This window comes from Protopterus annectens, chromosome 3.part0 (assembly GCF_019279795.1).
Source record: "Protopterus annectens isolate FY-2018-M chromosome 3.part0, PAN1.0, whole genome shotgun sequence".
NCBI lineage: Eukaryota > Metazoa > Chordata > Ceratodontiformes > Protopteridae > Protopterus > Protopterus annectens.
Window position 1 is genome coordinate 368,019,382 of NC_056731.1, and position 21,365 is coordinate 368,040,746.

At 38.1% G+C, this 21,365-nt stretch overlaps 1 protein-coding gene across 1 annotated transcript in view; it reads right to left on the bottom strand.

The window, feature by feature from the left end:
- HECW1 (HECT, C2 and WW domain containing E3 ubiquitin protein ligase 1) overlaps window positions 1-21,365 on the bottom strand; it is a 2,794,797-nt gene that overhangs the window by 300,853 nt on the left and 2,472,579 nt on the right. Inside the window, exon 24 of the mRNA XM_044065592.1 lies at window positions 4,230-4,328. Coding sequence (XP_043921527.1) covers window positions 4,230-4,328 — 99 coding nt within the window. The remainder of the gene's footprint in view (window positions 1-4,229; window positions 4,329-21,365) is intronic.

Sequence of the window (21,365 nt, forward strand, 5' to 3'; positions counted from 1 at the left end):
AACCCATGGTTTGTTGCAGCTGTTTTCTTAAGATAGCAAGTTGCCACATTTTTGAACTAACTAGAGGAAAGAAAATGTTTAAACAAAACATCTCCGTTGTGTGGAAAAGCGATGAAACATCTTCAAAAGCATACAAGTTGGTAAATATGACATCCTTTAAATTATGCAACTTTCTCTGAGTTAGGTTAGTAATAACAACACACACACACACACACACACACACACACACACACACACACACACACACACACACACACACACACACACACACACAAACTCAGTACTTAATATTAATAACCTGGAGCAATGATTTTGAAAGTAAAGCTTTTAACAATCCAAGATGACAGGTGTATTTAATTTACCATTTATTTATGACTTTACTTTTTCCTTTACATGATGTCTGGAACAGCTGCCTGCAATGAAAAGATGATAGACAGTATGCTCTGTTGTGAGTATTCACTTACAAGTTAACATAACTTGGTATGATAAGGAAGATGTGGGAATTTCAGAAAACATCCATAGAAACATTATGTGGCTACTAAATATTACTCTTTGTGTAAATTTAAATGTCTCCACTAAGAACAAGCCCTGGATAATTCTGCCACAAAAACGCAGGTATATTCTGACCTATCCATTCCTGTCATGCATACTGTACTTCAAATCACATCAAAAAGTCATAAAGCTATACAATATTCTCATGTTCCAGTTCTGACACTGAAGAAATCTGTTGGGTACACTATTTTAATCCTTGCACTATTGTCCTAGCAAGAGCCCTGGTCATCTAATGTTTTTAAATAGGTGGTACTGTTGCAATTTTATTCTTTTGTAAAGGCCAGTGAACGAGAATTTTTTCAGACACTTTATATCAAAGGATGGCATACATAAAGACAATGCACGGCTGTATTGCTATATGCTAAAGTAAAAACTATGTTACAGATTACTAACTTTTTGTATAGATGTGGCGTACAGCTTTTACACTGGGTATTCTTGAATAAACATACTGAGACTTTTATAACCCTCACTAACATCTGCATTACCATGGTAATCTTAGCATAACCTCCCATTTCATAAACATTGTGGAAAATACTCTAGTGATGATATGCTAATGTCTCTACTGCTGGTAGTAGGAGGGTTCAGTATGACAGAATGAGGCTGTTGGACACAGGACACAGTCTGTACTAGAATGTTTCTGCATATACAGTCATGTACAAAGACACATTCTTCATGACATTCTCACACATGTGCATGCATACACACAGGATTGACAAGCATACCTGTACTCCTTAGCACAATAAATAAGGACAAAGCTAAAAAATAATGGGGGGGTGGCAAAGGCCCAAACTCTGAGACAAATTTTATATATTGCTCTTATAAATATAAAAAGTTGCTATAATAAAAGTTTATATTAGCATGCATTTTCTGAAGGATATGAATTCTGAAACTCAAATATCTATCTTTACTTAGTGACTGCAGTTCTCAAAGACTTGGCAGAAAATCACACATTTTATGAGGAATAAACCAAAAATATGAGGCAAAAATCTGGACATTTTTTTTTTCAAAATTCTGGACAATTGACAGGTATACTGGCAGGCTGCTATCCTAGGGTTGCCACCTTTTCAAATGGCCAAAGTGGGACTATCCTGGAAGAGGAAGAAAGGATGAAAGCTTGATTTCACAGTATGACATCACAAAAGATCCTCTCATCTTCCTGCAGTCTCTACAACAAAGAAAATTGGTCATGCTTTGACAGCCTTCACATTTTATCTTGTTAGTAACCTCTGTGCTTCAAAGCGGGAATGATATGATTAGGTACTGGTCACACAGCAGTATGGATTATGTCACTGCTGAGGAATATATGAATATAAAGACCAAAGTGTTGATCATAAGTAAAGAACTGACTACCTTTGCAACAGAAAACTTACTTCAGTTTGGCATCTAAACAAAAGCATCCATAAATGATGGTGAATTCCACTTTAGGTAAACATTCCGTAAATGTCTCATGGGTTAGTGACTGTGGACATTCTGCTTCAGATGTTTCTCAATTCTGTGTATACCATGGTCACGGTGAGGCAGAAGCAGGAAGTGCTTCACAGAAAGTCAACTTTCATAATGTATGTACAAAAGGGCATATCCTCTGACAACATGGCAGTGTAGGAAGGTGGAGAAAGAACTATCAAATCAAACACTGGCAATCTCCAATATTATGAAATTGGCTGAAAATAGGCTACAGCTTTGGTTAAGATATCTAACTACTCTGCACTCTTTCTTGGAAAAAGAAGGTATAGTTCAGTAGAAAAAGATGTAATAAAATCATCTATGTCAATAACAGTGAGATTTTAGGATTGAAATTTATGTCTTATCATGGATCTGGTTACTTCCAGTCATATGCATTTCCATTTGTTATATCCATATTTTGGGTCATTAAACATTTTTCCCTTTCAGATTCTAACCGTTCCCTATCCAAATATCCACATTTATATGTCACTTCCATGTGGAGGACAACAAATACAAGATTCACCCTAGTGCTAGTGTTTACAGTACAGGCCACTAAGAAAGCCAGCCCATTACAGAAGGAATAATACAATTTTACTGCGCTGTCCTGTTTCTTGTCAGGTGTCTGGCTGTTTGATGCAGAGGTTTAAGCCTATGGCTGAGTCACCTATAGCAACCTTGCATTTGACGCCCACATCCTCAGTCTGCTTACAGTGTGACTCTGAGCAAGTTACTTTAATCAGACAGTGCACCTGGGCTTAACCTGAACTAGGTCTGTGTGGATCAGTGCTCTTCTGTCATTAACAAACCTATAGCTTTATGCAGTTAAAGGACAACTGCATCCAACATACAACATTCCTATTCACCACTCCTGAGGATTGTTGATCTTGTACACCTGTTGACCAGTGTGTGTAAGTCTGTTGACAAAACTGATATTGACTTTTGGGACTTTCAATTAATAAAAGCACTCAGACAAATATAAGCAAAGAGATTACAGCAGCATATTGAAAATTTCTGTGCATGCCACCTAATGCTAGATCTGTACTAGCAAATATAAATATCTCATAAGAAATTGATCATATGTGATGTAAATTACGTACACAAACACATGCAAATGTCAACAAACATTAAAAACAATTCTCCATTTTTAAGACTTACAGCAATGCATTTATTCAAGTCTGTACACCTCATCCATCTTGGCATTGTACAGGTCACACTCAAGGGACTGCAGTCTTAAGCTGGATGACTATTTGTAGTCCTTGAATATGTTATCTGGAAACTATGAAAACTGAGCAGTACTTCAGAAGTTGTACCACTTGCCAAGAGACAGAAGTTGCCAATAACTAGCTACATAGATGATTACAGCAGAGGTGTAATTAGCTATTCCAGCACTCAGGGCTATCCCTTGATCTGGCACCCTCAACACATGGAGCGCTAACATGCTTCAAAGTAAATCAAAGAAAAAATCTATCTTTTTAAACTGTAGCAAACTGCTTGCTACATTTGTAGCAAATACCTGCTATAGTAGTTATACATGGAGAGCTAAAGTGCTTGAGTGTAAAACATAAAAAGAAAACTCATTTACTGTTTTAAACTTTAGTAAACTGCTTGTTACAAATGTAGCAGCTGCTACAGTTTATACCTACCAGACAAGGAGCACTTAAGTAATTCCACATAAATGCAATATCAGCATTCAGATGCCTGTATTACACTGAAGACAGATTGGCTTCTACAAATCTTGGCCTGTAACACTTTGTGCCCAGGATGACCGCCCCCTTGCTCCATCCTAGCTTCTGACTGCAAATGGTTAGTATAGTAGTATAACATGTGCAGTGCACTAGGAAGTGCTTCCTATTTGTGGATAACAGAGGTAAATAATCATTAAAGGAGGAAGTTCACAGATACAATAGTGTTATTTAAAAAGGCAAGTCATGTTTTTAACTAACAGTACTGTATAAAAGCAATAATCCACTTGGGTTTCATTCTCATGATCAAACCATACCAACTACATAACCCCAGCTGTGTATTTTTGCTAAATTATATTTGCATAGTAGTGTTATAATAAGATCTACACATAACTTAGCAGTCACTTTGATTAGTGCTATACAAAACTGACATGTATACCACATTAAACATTTAAATATTCTTTGATTACATTGTCTGTACTGAATATCCATGAATAAAGAACAAAGGCATTCGATAATGGGAATTCAGTAATTACTATTATTCATACTTACAGTCTCAGCAGTGCTTTGTAGAAAGGTCTTGTGAAGAATGCATCTAGAAGGTACTGGTGAATCAAAGCAAGACCAAGGATACGGCCACTAAACCTGAACCTAGACAATGAAAGAGTAAATCACACATTAAATCACTGCCTGCAACAACTGACCATATTATTTTGAACATTTTGTGTGTGTGTGTCTATATATGTATATATATATATATATATATATATATATATATATATATATATATATATATATACATAGCATCTATTTACAAGAATGAGGCATTTACTTCAAAACTATATGTCAAAATTAACTTTCAGGTCTTTACTGTAAAGGCAAAAGACAGTGCTAGATAAAAAAAGTTGGAATGTGTGTAATGAAAGAAAAAATAAAGAAATAAATATAACATTTCACTGCCAATTGTAATCATTTTTGTGCAGCTGCTCTGTGGTTTGACTAAATTAAATCTGAAGCAAGAAATTCAAGCCAATTTTCTGAAGCAATGATTCCGAAAAGTTTTTCTCATTTGTTTTTGGTTTACAACTGGCCACACACATCTGGTATGGCTGCAGACAGAAAAAAAGTTTGACATTAAATTTTAAAAACAACTTTATTGTGTACATTCACATCGATAATACTAAGAAAATGCTTCCTTTTCCAAATAACTGTGAACATCTCACAGGCAATGAGACCATTTGGCATAATGGTTAAGGTCTTTGCTTCCCAATGCTCAAGGTTGGATCCTGACCTCCGACCAATCCCTGTTTGGAGTTAGCATTTTCTCCCTGTGTCTCTGTGAGGTTCCTCCCATGTCCAAAAAACATGCTGAGTATTTCGATCTCAGACATACTAATAAATGGAGCTGTGGGCAGCAGCAGCACAGACTCTACATGGTGCCTTATAGGGGAAGAGTTGTACAGACCAATCAATTTGGGCATCTACTGTGGTGCACAGAATCCTCAAGATAGGAGAACACGGATCACAGATTGTATGCTGTGGCAGGGCTCGCCACTCGATGGTGTAAAATATGGCTCTAGGTGATTTGGTCATGTTGACTAATGTCGCCAAAATGGGCATGGGTAGTTACCAGTGATAAGTGGGTTGAGGACCTGGCCTAGTCTGACCTACACCAGGGACCCATGTTAATGGTGGGAGGGGTATATGTGCCTCTACTGGCCAGTGTGTGCCCACCATAAAGCCTAGCAGCCCTGGATCAATAAACTACTGGCTGGCCAGTGTCTAGTTGCCCAGCCTGGGTTACCTGGGATAGCTCTGTTGAGTGAAAGCTGGATGTAAAAACAACCTGCCAAACATGAACTGAGAATTGCTATGCTTAATGTAGGTTCACTGACAGATGCAGCTTGGAAGTGGATGGGGAGGAGGAGGTTGAATATCAGTGCAGCAAAGTGGGATCCAGCCTCTACTACTCAGGAGGGGGACAGGCTAAAAATGGTGTTGGAATTGTGGTGAGAGAGACGCTTCAGAAGGCTGTGAGGGATATCATCAGAATTAATGACAGACTCATGGCAATCAGATAGGGCAGTATTTGTAATCTCAGCCTATGCCCCACAGCAGGGTTGTGATAGTGAGGAAAAGAGTGCATTCAGACAGCAGTTGCAAAACAGGACATTGTGAATTGGTGTTGATAATGGGTGACATAAATGCACATATCGGGACAGACAGGATATGAGGACTGCCTTGGTCCACATGGGTGGGGCAACAGGATTAAAGAAGGGGAAGCCATTCTAGACTTCTGTCTGGCAAATGGCTTAATAGTAGCCACCACATGGTTCAGAAAGAGAGACAGTCACAAGATCACATACAAGAGTAGCCAACATAAAACTCAGGTAGACGTCATCCTAGTAAGGAAAAGGCACTGGGCTAGAATCCATGATTGCAAAGTCATCCCCAGTGAAACAGTCAGCCCACAGCATAAACCATTGTTGCCACAATCAGCTGCAAGCAGTGGTCAGAGAAGGCTCTAAGGTCAACAGAGTCCGGGCTGAAGACCTGGAAGTCGACTGGAAAGAACATACAGCAGTTCAAGGAATTACTCAGGGCTCCAGCATCCCAAGAAGAGGAGGAAATAGGTGGAGTTGAGCAAGAATGGCAACACCTAAAAACCACATGTGTTAGGACTACAGAAAAGACATGTGGCCGAGCCAGGTATGGAAATAAGGTACATGAGGAAAGCTGGTGGTGGAATGCACAAGTCCAGGAAGTTATCAAAAAAAGAAGGAGTGCAGGAAAAAGGGGGAGATGGAAAAGACTGACCAAGCTAGGAAGGACTACTGGTTGGCTAACAAAAAAAGCTAAGAAAGAAGTTGCAATAGCAAAGAATAGGGCACCAGAGGTGCTCTACCAACTTCTGAAAAGTGACTCTGTAAGTGGCACAAAGAAACTAAATCAGATTGCAAGGCAAAGACAGAAAGATAAAGAAGATAGTCAGACACCTTCATAAGGGATGCCAGCAACAACCTGCTCACTAGTCCACAGGACATCAAAGGCAGATGGAAGGAGTATTTCCAGCAGCTTCTGAATGAAGAAAACCCCACAGATGTTGCACTGCCCCAGAAACAGCTTACAATGAGATAAGAAGAGGAGCCCATCCTAGAAGAAGTAAGAACAGCACTAAGGAAAATGAAGTCAGGGAAAGCAGCAGGCTCAGATGAGGTTACAGCAGATATGATAAAGCTGCTGAGTGAGATGGGGAGAAATGGCTCCTGAGGGTACTCATAGCATTGTGGAGAGAAAGGTGTATTCCAGATGACTGGAGAATAAGCATACTTGTGCCAGTGTACAAGAACAAAGGGGACATCCACAACCGTGGGCAATACAGAGGCATCAAACTCCTATCACATTGCATGAAAGTTCTGTAGAGGGTGATTGATAAATGGATACGCAAAGTGGTAGAATGTAAGATGAGGGATGAGCAGTTCGGATTCAGATCAGGATGTAGCACAACTGACTCAATGTTAGCAGTGAGACAGATACTTGAGAAGAAGTTAGGCAGGCTATGTACAAGGAACCAATGACTTAAGTATGAACAGTGTTCAGTCTCCCAGTGGGAGTGGGAGTGGGGGTACACCAGGGTTCAGATCTGAGCCCACTGCTGTTCATACTGGTGATGGACTCCAATAGCACACAAGTCGGAGGGGTAGATTAACAAAGTTGTTGTATGCAGATGACGTAGCATTACAGGCAGACTCTGAGCAAGAACTTCAGAAAAGTATAGGAGAATGGAATGCAAAACTCAAGATGCATGTGATGAATGTAAGCACAGATAAGATGGCGGTAATGGCAGCAAATTGGGGAAATCAGATAAAGCTGAGAATAGAGACAGAAGGAAAGATAGTGGAACACGTAAACAGCTTCAAATATCTGGGAGGGGTGGTTGAGGAAAAGGGAAGTCTGAATGAAGAGGTCAAAGCTAGAATCTGAAGGGCTGTAGCCAACTGGCAGAGAGTGGCAGTTGTGGTGTATGACAGAAGAATGCTGAAGAAGCTGAAAAATAAGGTGTACAAGACAGCAGTACGACCAATACTACTGTATGGTACAGAAACCTGGGCAGTAAAGGCAGAACAGTTGAAGAAGCTAGAGGTGATGGGAATGAAGTGCCTGAGATGGGTGGTAGGATGCACACTGTGGGACAGATGAAGAAATGAGGACATAAGAGTAGAAACTAAAGTAGATCCAATTGCAGAAAAGATCAAAGAGAACAGATTATGGTGGTTTGGACATGTGCAGAAAAGCAGAAGGCAATATGGTGAGGAAAAGTTGGGACAGACAGGAAGAAGGTAAGAGGAAGTGAGGATGTCCAGCAAAGAGGTGGATGGATTGTGTGAAAGAAAATTTGCGACAGTCAGGCATGAGTGTTGAAGAAGGCAGGAGTGTGGCACTGAATCGAGAGAGTTGGCAACAGTTAGCACAATACCCCGACCCCATGTAGAGAAAATGCGAAAAAAGGGGGTTGATGATGATGATGTGAACATCTCACATGGTAAAATAAAGAACACTGTTTTTTGCAGGTAGCAAAACTCTGGAACCAATTTACACTCTCTTAATTGGCTGGAACTACCACATTATCTTTCCGACATACAAACTGCACACAAATTAGTATACAAACCTTCTGAATGTCCTGCCCTCGCCTCACTATTCAGTAACTACCTACCCAGAAGGTCTCTTAGATCTGAATATCAACGTCTTGTACAGGTACACAGGCCTAACCTACCTGCAGGCCATCTTCTATACTCGTGTTCGGTAGCCTGAACCTGGTATTCTCTTCCTTTAACACTCAGATCCAACACAAACCTTGCAGCTTTTAAAACGTCTTACATACTTATATCTCTTCCATGTGGAGCTGCAATTGTACCTCACCTCCAGCTTTTAAGTCCTGGCCACTTTTTCTATTTCCATAGCTCCTTTCACATTCTTACACTTCATACTCAATTTGTTTATTTTTCCCTCTATATGTTCTATATACCTACAACATTTCCTGCAACAGCCCTACCATCTTATTCTAAAGCTTCATCAGTATTTTACTCTGTAATGTTAGCTTGTATCACCTGTACAAAGTGACATCCTTCAAGTTTTGTTCTATATCTATTGTTGATTTCCAGACACTGAATTTCACAAAAATGTCTAATATTCATCTATGTATAATACTCTCTTGGAGTTAACTTTCTTATTATTGTATATAACCAATGAATCAAAAACCAGGAACAAACCAAAGGAAGACACCTGGACAATTGGATAATGACCAGCAACCACTTTAATATGAAACAGCAGTCAAGCGCTTTTGCGTGACATAAAGACTTTTTCAGAACTGCAGTAATGCCAAAGTTCAGCACTTAAATACTAGTACCAAAAAGTCAGGTAATAATTCTACCCAATGGATAATAAGATAGAAGGTTGATCTTAATGCAATTTTCATTTTTAACATATTTACAGAAATTATTCATGTATTTATAGTACTTATAGTTTATTAAAATATTCAATGTAAAGTTTTTAATATTAGGTAACTTCGGGAGGTATAATTATGTCTTCGGTGTTTAAATTATTAACATATCATTGCAGTTCTGAAGAAGTCTTTATGTTAGATGAAAGCACTTGACTGCTGTTTCATATTAAAGTGGTTGCTGGTCATTATCCAATTGTCCGGGTGTCTTCCTTTGGTGTGTTCCTTGCTTATTATTGTAGTTACTGTGTATACTTTAACTAATTGCACGTTTATTATATTTACTTGTATTCTATGAAGCTTTTCTTCCTGGGTGTCCACTGAAAATGGACCTTTAATGGCCCAGTGGACTAACCTAGTAAACAAATGCTAATAAATAAATACGAGTAAATGGAGTTTATTAAATAAAATAAACTTTTCCTTTAGCTCATTTGTGTCTTACTGATATGGGATTTCTTCAGAAAATACTTTTAAAAGACTTTTAAGTGCTGGTTTCTTAAAATGTGTAGTCAGATGACAAACAATTATCAGATGACAACTGCTGTCTTTTAAAGAAATACACTTTGGTGCATGTATTCATTTTTTACTATTAAAATAATATTAAAATTAAACACATTACTTTAAATAAGAGTAACTGTTAGCTGATAATTGTATGTCATGTAACCAGAAATGATTTAAAAATAAGAAATTACTCTCTACAGTCACCGAATATACCCGAGATTATACCCTTTGCACACTTTCTTTTTCTTTTTTCTTGAGTTTGTACTGTTGCAGTATTCTGTGGGCCTGGACTATTTTTTTTTCTTGTAACTGTTCACTGTTGCACAATGGTTGTCCCACTCTGCACTGTCTTGTTAAGCTCAGCAGTGCTTCAGTTCCTTTCCTTTTCCCACCCAGCCCACCCCAACATCATTTCCTTTATATGCAGCCATTTCTCCATCCCCTTCAAACAGCTACCAATAAATTCTCCTATTCAAAGTACCCTCCCATTCAATCTCCCCACCACATATCTCTTCATCAGTTACTTTCTTATCACTACCTCTATAATAAACGTATTGCAACTTATGTATCAAATTCTAAACAGCCTGCACAATGTTCTTACAAGCTTTTCATCCCATCATCAAACAATGTTTCCCTTACAGATTGTTCGACTCCTTCCCCTCAGGCTATCAGTGCACCTCACATCTTACCAACATCAGCTCACCTGTGACACTTTGCACAATCCCACCGTTCCTGACCCCATCAGTAATAACTCACCTTGTTCCTTCTACATAGCTCCTGAAGTATACATTACAAACCTTGCAGCTTTTAAAACATTTAACTCTTCAAACATTCATAATTTAAAATAAATCCTATAGCGCTGAAACTAAACATAAAACAAAAAATCAAATACAAATGGTTATAGTCACTTCACCAGTCAGTGTCTATCATTAAAGCTTAGGGGTGACATCCATCCCAATCCTGGGCCATCTCATCCATCCCCACCTAGAAATATGCTCTCTATTCTAGCCAAATCACCTCATATCACAAACCTCCCAGGACTACAACTATTTCATACCAACATCAGAAGCATAAAGTTTAAACTCAAAGAAGATCATGCTTGGATAGCTATATAATCTCCTGATATTTTGTAATTACAGAAATATGGCTGATAATTATGTAAAATATACACAATTTATACCCCTGGCTTTAATGTCCATAGATTAGGCAGAATAAACAAAAAAGTAGATGGTGCTGTTAAGATTTATAAAAAATACCTTTGAATTATCACCTTTCTCCCATAATATTCCACAATTTTATAATGCAGAAATACTTACCTCACTGCTGAAACTCAGTGACCACAAATCCCTAGTAATTATAGGCATTTACTTATACCCTGGTAACAATATCCTCACTATAGAAGATTTTCTGTGCTCGGTCTCAAATAAAATCCCACAGGAAACAATCATCCTAGGTGACCTAAACATTGACTGGATGACGTTCAGCTCAGCACAATCTACAAACACCATACATCTCTATGGTTTCACCCAGCTTACCACCTCCCCAATCAGACATAATATAATCTCCATTAAAGATGCATTATTTGACTGGATTCTTACTTCTTCACCAAATAGTATTACAGCAATTGGGACACTTCCAGACACCATGAATCACTATCTGCCTATATTGGCAGTCAGACAGATAAACCTCTCCCCTAAAACTCACCATTATATACAAGTTAGAAATCTCACTTAATTCCAAGCAGAGACCTTTAAAATACCCTAACTCACTTTAACTACAGTCTCAGATTTTAATACAATCTTTCTGAATGCCCTCAACTATCATGTTTGATCTAGAACTAAAAGAGTTAAAACGAACCTTGCACCATGGCAGTCTATCAAAACAAAGCAACTCATGAAAGATAAGGACAAGGCTTGGAAATTCTGGTCACAACATCAAAATGAAAAAAGCCCACAATATTATAGACACCGTAGGAGTCGAACCAACCAGTATACTAAATCTGATAAAAAGCCTTACTGTACTTCTTTTCAGAATAGGAATACAAATAACCGCAAGCAGTTTCGGACATCAGTAAACAATCTCCTCCACCCAGGACAAATAAGTACACCAACATGTCCACTACAGACCCCAGAACACTGTTGCTGACCACTTTATGCACCACTTTCATTCTGTTGAATCATTAACATAACAACAACAAATGTACTAACCCTCAACTTGCATCATCACTAAACAGCCCTCATCAAAGATTCACTTTTGAACCATACCTCTCAATTGTACAGATTTTCGCAGAATGTCCAGATTTTGGCCTCATATTTCTGGTACATTTTTCATAAAATTGTGGTTTTCTGGCAAATTAATGGGAAATCATGAAAGATTGAAGTCAAAAATAAAGACAGACATTTGGGTTCCAGACTTCACATCTTCAGAAAATTCATGCTAATGCAAAACCTGTTATTCTACCAACTTTCTGAGTTTGTAAGAGCAGTATGTAAAAACTGTCCCTAGCTTTGGGCCTTTGTCCCACTTTTATATATGGCTTTGTCCAGATTTCTTGTTCTAACAAGTTGAGAGGTATGTTTTGAACCACTCCCCACCTCCACTATCAGGAAATTACTCCTTAAATTAAAATCTAGCTCCAGATAATTTGCTTACATAATATTTAACAACTGCAGCTGATGCTACAGCCTATCCTTTTCCATCTTGATAAATCGCGCCACCGCAGAAAACTGATCTCCTGAACTATGGAAAAGTACTTTATCTTACCATTTCATAAGAGTGGAACTTCCACTGACCTTTCAAATTATAGGCCTATAGCAACCCTATCTCCACTATTCCAAATTTTGGAGAAATGTATTCACTCTAATCTCTTAATCTAACAGCATTCTCTTCACTGCATGGCATGGCTTCTATCCTAACCAAAATACAACTACTGTCTTACTCAGCTTTATTAATACACAGAATAGTAGCAGGAAACTCTAGCAAACTTATCTCCTGACTATTTCTTTACCTATCAAAAGCATTCACCACTGTGTCTCACTCATTACTACTTCTAAAGATGGTTGCACTCGGCATCTCTTCCTCATTTTGATTTGGTTTCAGAGCTACTTACCAAACAAGGCATGAGCAGTTAAATGGAAAGACGATGACTCAATCTTCTTACCTTTGTCTTTAGGGCTCCCCCAAGTATCAGTTCTTGGGCCTCTGTTATTCATTCGCTTCACAAATAATCTTCACTCCACTACAAAACTTGCCACCATAGTTCGGTAGGCAGATGGCTACTCTAATCTGCACAGCTGAAAACCTCAAAAAAAAAAAAAATGACAGAAAAATCTTTCTAATCTGTTGAAAGATGGCTAAATAAGGTTCAGCATCTCCTTGATCCCAAAAAGACTAAATTAATTTTATTTACTCCTAAACATCTCTCTCTCTCTCTCTCTCTCTCTCTCTCATTCCAAAAAACATTCTTCACTATATATTCAGTCAATAATACCAAAATAAAGCCGGTCTCACATACTAATTTTTTAGAGGTAACAATAGATGACAAAATAAAATCTGACCATCACATAATCCAAACAATAAACAAAATGCATCAAAAATGTAGCTTACTACATTGGGCCAAAATCTATTTTGCTGACAGATCAAGAAAATAAATAGCCACAACCTTCCTATTGTCATCCCTCCTATATGCCTCCCCAAATACTCATTAATTTTCAATTACTACTCAAAATGGAACTATGTTATAATAAAGCTGCTAATTATGTAACTAACCATCATTCAAAAACTATATACTGTGCATCACTAAAACGTCTTGATTGGTTAGAGTTCCAACATCTACCTCACAGCTGGTAGTAACCCACAAACTTCTATATCAATCAGATAACTGCTCTACAATTTATTGTCCAACCCTACTCCCCAAACAGAGAGCTCAGATCTGAGGACACGTCTCTATTTGCTGTTTCTAAATCATATAACTTCACAGACAAATCACTTTTTTTGAAATTTTGCTTCAAAAACATGGAACTCTATTCCTCTCTCTGTGAAACAAATCAGCCACCTCATGTCATTTAAAACTGACCTTTGGCAGTATCTGCTGAGTACATCATTATGCTCCTGCTCATCTGCTGGTTAAACCAACGTAACCCACCCTAAGGGTTAGAACTCACACACTACTACTTTCCAATTCAAAGATCATACATCGCTTGAATTCAGCTTTCCGTGTCAATGTCCACCCTGGCTTTTTCACACAACATCCTTATATACTCTGCCATCATTCATGTTCTTCTTCTCACTGTAACACTCACTGTATGTAACCTTCACCTTGCCTTTTCCTCTCTCACATTTTTTCAACTTATCTTTCCTGTTTTTTTTTCTTTTCTTCTTTTCTTACATTTCTCACCTCCATCAGCCTACTAACCTGCATCACAGCTGTTTTTTTTTCAATATTTTATATACTGTAATTAATACTCCTTTTATTGTTTTACCTTTTATTTTATACTCTTCATTATTTTGCTTGTAACAGCATAATTATAGTTCCATCATTTCAGCGTTATAAGATATATCAGTAAATTAGTTTATATTGCATTGTTGTTTTAAAACTGTATTGTATAGCATTATATAACATGTCTTTCTGTCTTTTATACTTTGTACTATTATCTTTCATGACTCTGCACTGTTTTTTCAGATTTTTGAGATTTTCTCCCCATGCTTCTGCTGAAAAGGGTATTTTAGGCAAAATCAGACTTACCCAGTAAACAAATGCCAATAAATAAATAATATAATTATTATACGTACAAGCAGATATTATAGACCACTGTAGTAGTAGAAAAAACTGACCACCAAAGAGTAGAAGGTACACTTAACCTGACAGAGAAAGGGAGACACTATATGGGGGAATCTAACTATGTCACATGTAAAGTGGAGCCTCTTGAATGGAATCACATCCAAAGGAAAAAAATGTTACTACCACGCAGGTGACGCACTTCTGAACATTATTACTTGGGACTCATTCAGAAGGAGCAGACAGACACTGTACTTTTAAAAACTGATGAAGATAAAATATCAGGTATACAATCGGGGAGTCATGGTTATAACATTACAGGCTGGGAAGCCATTCCATCTTTAGACAGGACAAGATGATTAAAGATGCACCCATTTATATAAAAGATTTTTAAATTAATTTACTTAATTAATTAATTAATTATAATTAATTAATTACATTTATTCATTTATTTGTTCGTTTCTTGTAAGCTGGTTAAGTCAATTATATTTCAAATTAAATGGTCTGTTATAGATAATAGCATCACATTAACAGAGAGTAATCTTCTGAGAATAAAACTCACACTAAAAGAACAACTTTTTGTAGTGTCTCATATATTACAATGCATAAAAACAGAAGAACTTCTTGCCCCCCCCCAAAGTGAACATGTTTCTTGTAACACACTATTATTGTTTGACCTGAAGGTGTATGAAAACATTTGGAATAACTTAACTGACATAATCGGAGCAAGTTCATATGCTAAAACATTGATGTCAGTTGGTCATCACCTCATCTCAGGCTGGTAATATTTCAGACATCATATGTTAGAATCTGCAATAAAGTCTTGACCATCTTCAAATAAATAATCCCTCATAATTGTCATAATTGCAAGCAGAAGATGAAACTTCAGTAGCGGTTATTATAAGGCAAGAAGGCATCAGTCTGGCAGTTTATGAAAGTGAGGTAAGGATATGAGTTGCCAAGGGCAGTCATTCTATAGCCCTGGGTTTGATTAACTAAATATCTACTTGCAAACTTTCTGACTCTGAGCAAGACACTTAACCCAAGAAAACTCAAGTTTTATCCCTGAAAGGAGGATCATGGTCCTAATGAGCTCACCTAGTTACTAAATTAATACAAAGGTTTACACTAAAATAACCAGTCAATCATGGTCCTAATGAGCTCACCTAGTTACTAAATTAATACAAAGGTTTACACTAAAATAACTAGTCAATCATGGTCCTAATGAGCTCACCTAGTTACTAAATTAATACAAAGGTTTACACTAAAATAACTAGTCAATCATGGTCCTAATGAGCTCACCTAGTTACTAAATTAATACAAAGGTTTACACTAAAATAACTAGTCAATCATGGTCCTAATGAGCTCACCTACTTACTAAATTAATACAAAGGTTTACACTAAAATAACTAGTCAATCATGGTCCTAATGATCTCACCTACTTACTAAATTAATACAAAGGTTTACACTAAAATAACTAGTCAATCATGGTCCTAATGAGCTCACCTAGTTACTAAATTAATACAAAGGTTTACACTAAAATAACTAGTCAATCATGGTCCTAATGAGCTCACCTAGTTACTAAATTAATACAAAGGTTTACACTAAAATAACTAGTCAATCATGGTCCTAATGAGCTCACCTAGTTACTAAATCAATACAAAGGTTTACACTAAAATAACTAGTCAATCATGGTCCTAATGAGCTCACCTAGTTACTAAATCAATACAAAGGTTTACACTAAAATAACTAGTCAATCATGGTCCTAATGAGCTCACCTAGTTACTAAATTAATACAAAGGTTTACACTAAAATAACTAGTCATAAAATGTAAATACGGTTGAATAAAACTACTTGGGAACAGTACAAAAAGGGGGAGCAGAAGATGAAAACTGCACTTGGATTGTAGGTCTTCTGCTAAATATTTGTTTACTGGGATAATGCCCTGCTCTAATGAGAACCTATTTCAAGGATGGCCGCAGTTCAACAAAAGGAGGCAATTGTTCACATATTCAAGGCAATAACACAGTGTTCATATCTTATAAGATATTGCTAAGCAATCATCTTGCATTGCAAACAAAGAAACAATATGAACACTCTGAGTCATAACTAAGGTAGGGCAAAGGTCAGCTTCCCTAGGTGCGAGTTGATGGGGGCACAATCTGCACTTGCCAGTGGTTAGGGCAATCAGTACCAGCACTGATTTATGAAGTTGCAAGAATATTGTGGCTTCATATATAAATGTTGATAGTACATTCACGGTCACTGCTGAAGCATTTAGGTTGTTGTAATAACTATAGCAAGGGGATAAGCAGCTTGTCACAGCAGTTACAGAGGATAGATAGACAAACAGATAGATATTTTGGTCTTTTTCAACTTAGAGAATACTTTTTTTTTTTTTTGCTCCTCAGCTTTTGGGGGTCACCAGTTTACAGATCCGTGGAGGGCACCTAATAACCTAGCTAAGATTCTGTGTACAATATATAAGAACAGAATAGTCTCTGTATACTACAGAAAAATGAGAGGCGGATATTACACAGACTTTCTAGTTTTTTACTACTACTACAAGGTAAAAAAAACCCTCCTGTTATACTGCTTTACTGGGTTAACTACATCATTTGCTGTCTCCTGTGGATACCCTATTACCTTGCAGTGATGCTTATTGTATAATCTATCTAGCTGGTTCCACCAGGTTAACACATTTAACTGCATTTGTTCTTTTATTTACTGTGCTTTATCCAACTGCACTGCCCTTTTATCTTCTGTGCAACCCATTGTGTTATCTAGCTGTGTTACTCAGTGTGTTACAGTTTTATCCAGCTGTACAACTCAATAGTTTATCTAACTAGCCAATTCCAGTTGGTTCTAACTAGTCAAAGCTGGTACTCACTTGCTCTGACTGGTCATAATTGGGTATTTTTCTATGTTATCTACTTATATTTCTCTTGTAATCCTTACTGTATTTCTGTCTATACTAGTATTATATATCTACATTTATTCTTTTTATTTTTGCTGGCTCTAACTGGATTAATCTGGCTACATCTAGTTTTAACCAGGTAGTGTGTGTGTGTGTGTGTGTGTGTGTGTGTGTGTGTGTGTGTGTGTGTGTGTGTGTGTGTGTGTGTGTGTGTGTGTGTGTTTGCATTACTATATTCCTACATATCTTTTTGTATTTATAGGCCTACTATTTCTGGCACTCAAGACAATTTTCATAAAAATCTGCCTACATTATGCCACTGATTTGAGCTTCTGTTTTATTGTACTGCTTTGTTTTCTTAGTTCTTATAAGGCAAAGTCTGTGATTGGATTATAATGCATACCTGCCTCAGTTGTGTCACCTGTATGATCACTGTGATCCTTACTCACATCAGTTTTTATATTTGAATTTTATTTTGTATCCTATGTAATAGTCTACCTCATCTGAGGCACTTGTACCTGCATTGTAGTTCAGATATATTGTACTGTGATTACATAATATTGCTGTATTTTTGTTAACTAAACCTCTACCAGTATCCTGTCCATCCTCAACCTCTTCATCCCATTTTTGTACATGGGGTCAGGGTGTCACTTCAACAGTGACAATCATCTCGAGCTAAGGTTTACATTGCCAGGTGGCTAGCCCTGCCATGCTAGTTCATCTGTACTACTCACTCGCACACACACTTGCACTTATGGACAGTTTAGAGTGTCCAATCCACCTACTGCATGTCTCTGGAATGCGGGAGGAAACTGGAGCTCCAGGAGGAAACCCATGCGACCGCAGGGAGGACATGCAGACTCAACACAGAAGGCACCCCAGCTGGGAATCGAACCGGAGAACCATTACTGGGCCATTATTGATACACTGCAATGTCTTTGCATATTATTGTGTAGCCTTTTACTAAACTTCCTGTCCTTTTCTTAGCCTGCCTTATTTGTAGCACCCATGCCTGAATTATTGAGTGGTTGTTGATAAATTGTACTCTGTCTGCATAGTAACTTCTATCATGTCTTCCAGTATTCTATAACTGTGTTAAATGTGTGCTTACATTGTTGAGCCATTGTCACATATACTGGATTATGTCTGCCTGCATACCCCCTTCGCTTATGGATGATCCTATGCAGTACAAGTCCCATCTTATCTTTTATAAGTTTTGAAGTATAGCATTACACTATATGCATTACACTATATGCATCTTCTCCGCCACAGCACAGCACAGCACTATAACACCTGTGAGCATTCATCGTTCCTTTTACCTAGCTCTAACCTCTACATTATGGTTATGTGGACCACATTATGCTTTAAGTTCATCTTCTGCAAAGCTGCTGGCATGAGGTGCCTTGAGGCAGTGTAGCAACTACCTCATGTTCAGTGGCATCCCACTTGTGAGAGGTGTCAATATCTGTTAAGCTTGGAGGCTACCATGTCACACACCTTGATTGTCAGCATACAGCATACCCATGCACCTCTGCAATCCGGTGCAAGCCCTAAGCCAACATATGCTGAAGTACTGAGAAAGATGCAGCCCCTAGCCATATACTCTCTGTTTACACACTAGTATCCACTGCTTCTTCCCCCAAAAAGGTCACCTGAGCTGTATGTCACAGCCCTTACATCTTAAGGTACAATTGTAGATGACTCAACAGTCAGACACGTGGATGTTTCACTCATCCCAATAAGCAAGAGTAGAGTGACAATTAGCTGTCTGTCAAGTGTTGAAATCCATGATTTCACTAAGGCCTTTAAATCACTTTACTCCAATTCAGGGTTGCCAGATTTCCAACCAGCCAGGTAGAGACAAAAAAAAAAAAAAAAGGTCTTTCACGGCAAGTGAATACCAAAAAAAGGTCTTTCACGGCAAGTGAAGACCAAAAAAAAAAAGGTCTTTAATGCGGAACAGAGTTCCACATTAAAGAACTGTAGCTCTGCACTAAGCTCGGAGCTTCTCGTGTTTAATGCATTGCAGTTCTGCATTCAACACAAGTAACTCTGTGTTTAGCAATTTTTGATTGGCTCGTATGCCAGGTATACGGGCCAATCAAAAAAAAAAAAACAAAAAAACAAAGCGGAGGCTGGCCGGGATTTAAACCGGCAGGGCGGGACTCGGGATCAGGCTGCTGATCTCGGGACAGTCCTGCCCAAATAGGGACATCTGGTAACCCTGCTCCAATTACACATATGACCTGGGCATTTCACATGTGAGAAAGGAAGAGTTTAGACAAAATATTCTGGATTAACATGAAGAAAGAGTCTAACCTCTTAAAGTATGTGTATGAGGTTGGGAAGCAACTGCTGTTCTACAATATCTTGACCTCACCATGAATATTGTCACCATGCAAACAGAAAATAAGTGACATCAGCAACTGGCACAGTAAATGGAGTCATTTGAAGGGCATATGTCTTGTGTCAGCTTGGGAGAAGGTGAATGACAGTCCAGCTTGCCTCATCAGTAATGGGCTGCAACTCTCCCCTTTAGGGCTTCCACATATTGGCTAAGACATTTTTGGCCTTTCTACTCCCACAGTGCCTTTTCTTTAAGCAGATTCAGTCTTCGCAACCTTCCAATGTAACAAATCCCTATCAGACCTGTATTAGTTTAGGAATACTCAGGACTAAAGTCTAAATTAGAAAATGCCTAACCATGAAGCCTTCCCGTCCCTTTAGCACATATATAAATAATTATGGAAACACCATTCCAGTATAGGGATAACACTATCTCTCTCTCTCTTTACCTGAGTTTTGAGCTCGTCATTCAATATGACCCTCTGATGATGGTGTGGGCATATCCATACTTATCTGCAATGACAAAACCTTATGGAAAATTCAGCATGATAATTACCTCAAACTCCTACATAACCTACTGTCAATCAACAAGTCCAATTAACTTACTGCAAACTATAGAACCTCTCATGTGTCTTTCACTGTCCATGACACTTATCTCAGCCAATCAGAAGACCTAACTATTGGACAAAACCTAATCATCATGGGTGATTTTAGCTACCAGTCCATTTATTTATTTATTTTATTTTACCTTTTTATTTATCCTTTGTTGACCAGCTAAGTCCCACTATGTTAGTAGCCTCTTTAAAGGGAAGACCCAAGGTGATATTTAAACTGACTAGGGGAAATTTATCCAGGGCACTGGGGAAATTCCCATATTATTTTTGATGAGTGCCAGGGGATCTTTTACATCCATCTGAGCTACCAACAAATCAGGCAGATAAGACCTTAGTTTAGCATCTCATGCAAAGGACAGCTTACTGAAGAGCAGGAGTACAGGACGCCTTAATGCTGCACTGTAGTGTTAGTAATGGAAAACTAATCCAGTCACCGGTGGGTGGGGGGTGGGGGACACAGTCTTCTGATCTTCTAGCACCAAAGGTGAGTGTGCTGTCTGATTTAGGTTCATAGGTAAGTGCTAGGCTACTTTCCTTGTGTGCCATTTTAAGCCTAGCCAGTTTCCATTTTTGTACTCAAATTAACCTATCCTATTTGTTTAGAGATTGACCCATCCCAAGGTTAATAATTATATATTATCCCTAAGGTAAATAACTGGGATTATACCATAGATAACATGAGAGGACCCATGCATGGATAAAGCATTTAGGAGCTGCCTCTGTCCATTAATAGTACAGAGAGGTAGTCCTTGGGAAATTTTCTGCTTCCTATACATAGATTCAAGTTGTGCTCGAATATGGACAGGGATGAGCCTTGTTTTATGTGGAGTCTGTTCTAGAGCAGCAGTATTTACAGCGAGACAGTGAGATAAACCTGTCCCTCCAGACTTCTCTGTTGATGTTGCAGAAGAGGTTTAGATCTTGTGGCCAAGTATTTCTGATAACATTTGACTTGCTGATATGCAGCAAATCCATCAGTATTGGGTTGAGGTATGCCTTATGCAAGACACAGGCCACCTCATAGCAGTCTGTA